Source organism: Colossoma macropomum, unplaced genomic scaffold, assembly GCF_904425465.1.
Source record: "Colossoma macropomum unplaced genomic scaffold, Colossoma_macropomum, whole genome shotgun sequence".
Lineage (NCBI taxonomy): Eukaryota > Metazoa > Chordata > Actinopteri > Characiformes > Serrasalmidae > Colossoma > Colossoma macropomum.
In genome coordinates this window covers 31019835-31029012 of record NW_023494788.1, presented here as the reverse complement: position 1 = coordinate 31029012, position 9178 = coordinate 31019835, and the positions used below count along the sequence as shown (strand labels likewise).

At 36.8% G+C, this 9178-nt stretch overlaps 1 protein-coding gene across 4 annotated transcripts in view; it reads left to right on the top strand.

Moving 5' to 3' along the window:
• Nucleotides 1–795: 795 nt before the first annotated feature.
• Nucleotides 796–9178, top strand: part of csnk1a1 (casein kinase 1, alpha 1) — a 46470-nt gene continuing 38087 nt past the window's right edge. For all 4 annotated transcript variants that reach the window (XM_036569167.1, XM_036569166.1, XM_036569164.1 and 1 more), the window contains exons 1-2: nucleotides 796–1550; nucleotides 1946–2052. In XM_036569167.1, coding sequence (XP_036425060.1) covers nucleotides 1428–1550; nucleotides 1946–2052 — 230 coding nt within the window. In that variant the 5' untranslated portion in view covers nucleotides 796–1427. The remainder of the gene's footprint in view (nucleotides 1551–1945; nucleotides 2053–9178) is intronic.

The following is a 9178-nucleotide window of genomic DNA, read 5'->3' as shown; positions in this document are numbered from 1 at the left end:
TTTTCAACGTGTTGTTGGCATCAAATTCAGAATGGGCATATATTTTTAAAAAAACAATAACATTTCTCAGTTTCATCATTTGATATGATATGTCCTTGTACTATTTTCAATTAAACATAGGGTTTAAATGATCTGCAATGGATAGATGTGGTAACCAATTACAAAACGTTACAAATTTACAAAAAGAAATCTGGAGGAATAATTACCAAGTATGCTGTCATACAGATGAAATTAGATAGATAGATAGATAGATAGATAGATAGATAGATAGATAGATAAAGATGCTGAAATCTATAGATAGATACATAGGCAGATAGATGGACTGGATCAGGAAAGTTGGTAATATCTTAAACTCTCCCCATGACTGGAGTTGAATACCACAGAGTTAGAGCCATTCAGTAAATGTGTTGAGCTTACATTTGGCCTCATTTGATCAGGTGAGAAAATAAGACAGGCATTTATCCCTGTGGGGATTCTCCTAAATTACTCTATGTATTGCCCTTTTTTTGAACATTTTTGAGTATTAGTGAAATCTGTCAGAGGCGCGCCTTACGGCCCAGCGGGCCACCAGGACAAGACGGGGAACACGTGACTCTTTTGTGTATTACTGATATAAATAATTAATAATAATTTATAAGATCTTACCGCAGAGAAAAAGTAAAGGGCAACAGACGAAAAGACAAACAAAAGAAAACCACGTCCTCGTGCGCGTTCCCGCATTCATATGCTCATTTCCGTGACATCACACAAAACCTCTCCCCTGCCGGCAGCAGTAGGCTATCGTTCTTAGAAAAAGAAACGTAGTTAATCACCTCGAGACGAACGGCAGAACGACAAGATGGCGGAGTGAGTGGGTTGCGCTTTGGAAAGAAAGTGGCAACTCGTTCTATTTCTTTGATATTGCAACAGATAAGGATACTTAGTTTATGTATGTTTAAATCATCAGAATATAACCTTCATCAGAGGATAAAATTGCCCCTCTATTTGAGGTGGTTTGGAGAACGCGTCGAAAATAGGACTGTACGAAAACTGTCCTTCTACTCTGCTAGAGGCTAGCTAGCTTAGCGAGTTTATGGCGTGCTATTAGCCAACGTTATTGGAAAACTGGAAGTTAGTCGATTGGATGTAAGGTCAATAACCGCGTCGTCGAAACACACATTGGGGCAGAGATTACTTATATTTGCCCCAGATGAGCCTAATTATCAGAATTTAATGATTGTAAGTAATAGTAACTTAGATTCCAGATAGATAGCAACTGTTTGTTAGCTAACTAGCATTGTTTCAACCGAACTGAATCGAACAATAGACCGATAGCTGTATGTTCCTAAAGTAATCGCTTGCTAGTAATAAGCAGATTAGGGGCACTTTTTTGATTAGAAGACGCCGTCATTTTACTTCGGTTAAGTGTTTCTAGGAACTCGAAAGACATGGCTAGTAGCAGTGGTTCTAAGGCCGAATTTATAGTCGGTGGGAAATACAAGCTTGTCCGAAAAATTGGATCAGGATCATTTGGTGACATTTACTTGGCAATCAACATCACAAACGGAGAGGTAAGTCCGAAATATATTGGTAAACTTTATCTGTAATTCGTATCTAAATAACCTAGCTACATCGCTTACGTAAATGCATAACTAGCGTAGGCCCAAGCCCTTGCAGATAGGGCTTTGGTCGTAGCGAAGAAAATTCTTTTGCTTCCGTACTTTCAAACATAGTGTTAGCTAGCTAGCTAACATGGCTGTTCTGCTGCTTACATTTTGTGGTTTGATAAATCCCTACAATAAGTTTGAAATTCGCTGATTTTAGTGTACTAGAAGGTGAACACACCTTATTAATTCCGATCGTGCTCTGTATTGTGCTAGCTATATATAACTTAATGTATTGGCAATCGCTGAAGCTTCCACTATACTTATAGCACTGGTACTTGTACTTGGTGTTTTGTATTTAGGAGGTCGCTGTAAAACTGGAGTCGCAGAAAGCCAGACACCCACAGCTCTTGTATGAAAGCAAGCTATATAAAATTCTTCAGGGGGGAGTTGGGATTCCACACATCAGGTAAGCTTGTGGTGTTTTTTTTTTTACACAGAATAAAGAGAAAACAAGTTTCGATGCCAAGTTAGCGCACTATTATCAATGCGAGTTGCAAATGGCCGCTCCTCTTTTGTTGTGTTTGTTCAACATGTCCTCCCTCTCGGTTAGAAAATGGCGGCCGAATGATGTCGAAAACAAGTTTTCGGATCTAACGTTAGTATTAATGTTTATCAAGGTGACAGGTATTTTTACTTTTGGGTCTAGTGGATTATTGTGCCAAGGTGTCACAGCACACAAGCTAGATTTTTAAAATGTCCAGCGCTTGTTGTTAAACATTTAGCATATACGCGGAAATATTTATTTGGCTGACTGTCATTTATGTAAAATCTTTTTGTTTTTGTTTTCAAGCGAATATTTGGTTTATATGTTACACCGTTAAAGTAACCTGGTAATGTCCCGGATTTAAACGTGAAAATAGATTTGCTTGATTTCAACTTAGCTTTGCAGAAGACCTGTTGGAACTCTGTCTCGACGTAGGTGACATAAAAACTATTTAAAAGCTTGTTCAGCAAGTCCTTGTGATATCAGCCAGATTGTCAGGTTTCAAGATAGGTGTGACCTTTTGAAACCGAATCCAAAAACTGGAACTATGATTATTAAATGCATTTAGGATCAGATTTGATTTTAAATTAGTTGGGTTTTATTTCTAAAAAGTGAAATAGCCATGATAATGTGTTCTTATACATATGCAAACAGAAAAATGCTTACCATTTTTTGTGCTCATTTGCCAGCACTCTTGTGCATGTTTATGTGGAAATTTAAAATACTGTAGGAACATAATTGAGTGACTGAATAAAATTTGTATTGCTTAGAAAGAGAAGTGCTGCTGACATTAAAATTGACATATAACTTACCAGGTTGTCAATGCTAAAATTCAGTTAAGAGTAAGGAACATAGTGTATATGGAATAGATTCCCAGTAATTAAACATGTAAACAAATAAATTAATACTTTTGCTTTGGCTGTGAAACACCCAGTGTTTGTGTTAGATTTTAAAAATGTTATCAAAAAGTATTTAACATGCTGTTCACTGGTTTAACACTATTTACCACTGATTAAGGTATTGTTAATTGTATAGGTGGGGAGCAGGGAACAGTAAAGATCAGTAATTACACTCACTGTAAAAAGGACTTTCACCATGGCAGAGTACAGAAAACACTTTTTTTTAAAGGTTGATTTTATTTATTTATTTATTTATTAATTAGCAGCTTATGAATTGCTGTTGGCAATTAAGAGTCATCCTTTTGGACCTCTGCCAGTAGCTGCATGCCATCATTAACAAGAGTAGGGGAGCACAGCGAACACCGTAATACATTTTGGAATTTTATAAATAATTTTATAAATATTTGAGCAAGATTCATGTTTTTTTTCAATACAAGCAAAATACTCATATACTGACAAAAATATAAAAGGTTTTTGAGCACTTGGAGTTTGACAACAGTTTAGCTAAAGGTGACATGAGTGGAAATGTTACAGCTTAAGCCCTAGGTGAGGTTTATTACAATGGACTGAAGAGCTTATTTAACATGTGCTTGGAAAGGCTGGTAAGTTAATGCGAACAGTGTTAATTTAATTTAGTTCTATGTTTCAGACAAATGTGCTTTACAACCTAAATGCATGTAAAGCAGTATATTGTTGATGGTTAGTGAAAAGGGGATGTCAGAATCTAGCATTTTAATATTTGTTCACCCAGTGTAGAATTTAAAATATTAATCATGCATTGACATTGGCTATTTTCATGTGCCCCTGGCACCAGCATTTCACGACTAAAAATGCAGAACCAGTGGTTCGAGTGGCCACTTGCCATGGAGATTTTTTCTACCTTTTAGAGACCAGCTAAATATTTACACATTCATGAATATCCACCATTAATAACAAACAACTATTCACCTTTCTGCATGTGATCTAGAGCCTGGTTGAACAGACACAGAAATGTTTATGTATTTTCTCTTTTTCCCCAATAAGAATTTATTTTTCAAGAATTTCTTTACAGAACGAGAAAATTATCAGTCTGGATGACTGTCATGAAAAGTGATTTCTGTCGTTCTCTGATTTAAATAGTACAATGGAAAAAATGGCTTTTTTTTCCTGACGCATGCTTGTTTGGGAGATTCACTCGAAAGAGACCCCAGATATTGTGTTGTAACTCCCGTTAGGATGAAGCAATCTGAACCAAAAATACGCTACATACCTTGATGTATGTGTAATCCATTGCATTGCATGCAATGCTGGAAGTGATCTCTGTTTTTTGCCAGACACATGAAGGAGTTCAGGGGTATGCACCCGGAAGAAACGGAGGTTAAACTCCGCAAAGGCTGTCCGATGCCGGGGCATCCCGGCTTGTTCGAAGCTTCGTTCAGATTGCTTCGTCCTAGTGAGAGTTATTACAGAATATTTGGGGCCTCTTTCGAGTGAATCTCCCTGTACTATGCATGTTCTAAACTTTTATGTTTGTTTCTATGATTCTGGCATAAATTCTTAATTTTGCTTTAGTTGTCTACCTCTGGCATAATAAGGTTTTCTTTTTTTTTTTTTTTTTTTAGATAGGTAGATTTGCAGGATTCAAACAAGAATCTTGTATTTAATTCTTTACTATAGATACTGCAGAAGTATTATTTATAGTATAATTACTATAGCAGTATTGTATTGAAGAAATATTACAGGAGGTAAAAATATTGATTAGTAGGAGTGTAATATTACGTGTACTTGTCTTAGTCACCAAGCTGACTGTATGGTTCGGTGCATGCAAACAGAGAATACGTGGTGTGTACGGAGATTGATGAACATAATGCAGTGTCAGATTTCGCAAGTGTAAGTTCCACATGGAAACCTTAAGCTGTAGACCGTTAGCAAGTTAGCAGCGGTGGTCCATGGAGGAGCTTTCATCTGCAGCTAGCAAATTTGAGTTTGTTGGTGGAATAAATTAATCATGTTTATTGCATGTACATTGTAATTACAGTTAAGTATGCTTTTGTAAAAAAAAAATGCATCGTTATCAAAAGTCATCTTTTCCTTTGAAAAAGCATAAAAAATGCTAATGTAAGTGCAGTCCATGTAAGTCATGTGACTTCTCAAGTGTTTGTTTTTATCTAGCTGTAGCAGGGAAATGTAAAAGAGAGCAGATTGCGATAGACTGACTTTCCTGAGCTCTTGCTGAGCTCTTTGTGTAAAATGACCAAAAACAACTGCAGGAAGCTGCTTAACATTAAAGATTTGTCTGTAAACTGAGCATACTTCAGTTCGTCTAATTCATGTATTTTTTCTAGTAATTAAGAATTCACTTGGATTTAATTTCAAGCCATATCATCTGCTTTGTTTTTTTTAATCTGGTTCTGATTTTAATGTAGGCGCATAAGATTATTTGTTTTTCAGTAAATTCATTAGTGGCTTCTAAGTTCTCACAATAAATGTATAAAATAGTTATAATAGTAATAATTTAAAGAGTTTGCATAATAAAAATGAGCTCATTTGTTACAAAAATTTTCCTTTTGTGTTGCTGAACTTTCAAACTTTACTCCAGTTCTAGCACTTTCTGTGACTTTAGCCTAGGAATTGTAATTTGATGACCCTCACACCTGAACAATAAGACAGCACTGTGCGTGCCAGTCACAACAGTTTGTTTTAGTGTGGGTAGTTTAGCAAGTTGAAATTTCTAGTTTGCAGACATTCTACATACTATATTCACAAGCAAAATGTTAGGTAAAAAATGTCCAAAATGTTATAAATGCAGACAATGAGTTTAATCAAATGTGATTAGAAATCTTTTTACAAATGACTTTACAACATTCTGAAATAAATTTATTAGTCATTTAGCCAGTTTTTTTTTCACTTCTTTCTATTTGACAGGTCTTCTGAACACGTAGCCGTGTCTACTCCAAGAGCTGCTTCTGATGACCTGCAGCTCCACGCGGTTGTAGTTATTCTTTCCCTTAAACACCTGATACAGCTCTTTAACTGACAGTCGAGTCCTTCATGAGCTGAATTAGATGCGTTGGGTCAGAAAATCGTTGAATCTGCAGTGCTGTGGGTAGAGGGAAATAACCTTAAAGGTAGCACTGGCATGAACGCTGTAAAGAGTGGAAATTACCACTTGTTACTGCTGCCGTGAGACAACTGATGGGCGGTAATGTTTAATCACTACCAAATGGAATAAGATCAACGTGTCATGGTTGGCTGTTCCGTTCTGGGGTTTATGAAGACTGTTATTTCAGTATCATCTTGTTTCTACCTGCAGAGTGCCTCTGTGTTGTCACTGAAACAGGCTTTGTATCCCAGCATGCCGATTTACAGAATGCTGCTGCTCCAAATCATTGTCTTTACATTAATGCAGTCAACTAACTCAATATTTAAGCAGTTTAGTTCCATTACCGGTATGGCCACCCTAGTTAGCCTTTTAGTGGGTATTGGTAGGCTTGCTAGTGCTAACAGCTGCGACCTTGAAAAATGATAGCTTCTTTCATTCATACACAACTGAGTTTGTCAGTATCCGAAATAAGTTACCTTCTTGGACAGGCCAACACAGGACCATAAACATGTTACATTAATAATTAAAAAAATTATAACAAACATTGCTTATAACATTAGATATGACAGTAAAATGCTGCACTCAGAGCAGCACTCAGTACAATGTGTTCTGCCATACTAGGGGTGGTTTCCACTGAGTGGCTGTGTTCAGAAGACCTTGCACTCCAAATCAGTTGACCAATAGAAAGTCCAAGTGAACATTCTCTTCTAAGACCCATCCCCTGTTTAAAAAGTGCCAGAACTCAGAAGCAAACAAGGGATTTCAGAAGCAAAAAATGTATCAGCAGATATAAAAAAAACAAAAGCAACAGGTAAAAAGGAGTAATACACTTATACCTGAATGAGCGAAAATGAGTAGGGAAAAAAAAAACTTTTTAAAGTTGGTTTAAGTCTTAATTATTTGTATTTGCAACAAATTTGATTTTTATCAATAAAGGAACTTACCATTAGGCTTACCATTAATAATTACAAGGCTTAAGTCGATTGTCCTTTCCTCAGTGCTGGAAAGGGATTGTACACAATCACTGATGACTTGATGTTGCCTAACATGGTGCTGCAAAGTTGGTAAAGGCCCTAGCTGAAACTGGCATATGTGTCTAGACAGTAGGGCTGGCCTGAACAGTAATTTTTCTAAAAACTTTAAATACTTGTTTGTATTTCTGAAAGAGTAATTGAGTACTCATTCTCAATCACCCTTACACTCACAGATAAAGTAAACTTCACCCCATGCCGAATTTCTCTGCCTCAGAGTCCCCATGACTGCAGCATTCCCTTCTACATCCACTGCCGTAAGCACAACAGTAAATAGTTTTGATGAGGGCTGGGTAGTGTAACATTATTTATTGTTAAAAGTGACCAAATTACAACACTGTGTCATAGTATGCTTTTCTTGAGCATATCATGAAGTCCTGTTTAATTGTATTTAAACAGGACAGTTAAATATTTGGGGAACACAAGAATCTGAGAACACAATTTCTGACATTCTGATCTCTAATGTACAGCAAACGGCTAATGTTAAACAAATGCATCCCTCTCAACTTCCTCTATAAATTCACACACTGAAGTTATTATTGACCTCAACTCGTGCAACCAAAATAACTCATTTTGTGATTTTCAAAGATTTGCACTCTGTGTTGTAAAGAGTGAATGCTTCTGTAATATGGTGATTTACAATGGAGCCTTGTTACACCATATGCTCCCAGCAACACATCGCTGACATTGCTGTGTCGAAGTCTACATATAGGTAAAAATAAGGATGCTAGAATCTCTCAGCTAAGAAGTTGCTTTGACATGCATCACTCTTGTTCAGATTGCGCAAAAAGTATTGCTGTGTTGTTAGAGAAACATAATGGGGGCTGTGATAAATGCAGATGCAGATCCCACTGTTCTGACTACATAAAGTGAACTTTTTCTTTTATGCATGTGGTGGTATTTTTATGCTATGACAGTTTTCCTAAAGTAAAATTACAAAAAAAAAAGTGTATCACCTTAATACTGCAATATATGGAATTGCAACCCCTATATCATCCATATTGTATCGCCAGGTTCTTGCCAGTACACATCCCTAGTCTACGCTTGATCTTGTGGTGTGAGTGCCGCTCTGTCCATAACAGTGATCTGAAGCAATAAATGTGTAGTTTGAGGAACGCTGAAATCCTGTTAATTCTGTGAAATGAATAGAACTTGTAAGGCGTCCGCTTGACCTAACTGATACCATTCACAGGCCTAATCAACATAATGGTGATTAGCAACTTGCTCTTGATACTGTACTTATTTGCGACTCATGTGTAATGGTGCATTACAGATTCACAGTTGAATCCTGATTGTTACTGCTCTAAAGAAATTCTGGTGTAGTGTAACTAATGAAACTTCAAGCCTTAAGATATTGAATCACTTCAGGTTCTTGCTTAAAATAGTAGCTGCTTTGAGTGTGATCAGTGTCTTTGGCGAAGGAAAAAACTCGGGGACGCTTGTTCCCAGGGTCGTGTCTCCGACATAACAAATGTGTAGCAAATGGGGAGACAAATGTAGAACCTATGTAAGAACAGGGTTGTCAATCTGATATCTTAGAGGGCAGTAGTCCTACAGAGATTAGACTTTTTCCTTTTCTAACACTTGGAATTCAGCTCATAAAGGCCTTGCTCATTAGCTGATGAGTTGAATTAAGTCTGTGAAATGGAATGCATTGCTGAACTTTGCAGTGCCCCTTAAGGACTAGATTGACATCACATTCTTATAGAAGAAACTGAGCTCTACTGCCTTTAATAGCTATTGCCACGTATAAGAATTGTTTTCATTAAGTGAGCCGTATCACTGTGAATGAAGGCACAGATTAAAAAAAAATACTATTGCAAGGGCTTGAAGTAGCAGTGAAAAATCATAAATAGAATCACAATTTAGTGATTCAATGTAGTATTGCCACAGTCAGGTATTTATTATAGCCAGCTTCCACAGCGAGAGGAAAAAGCATAATGCAAAGTTATATAATCCACAGCTCAGTAATATAATTTTGCTTACTCTAGCCAGACTTGTACATGCAGCTTGAGTTGTGCTTGAACCATCATGTT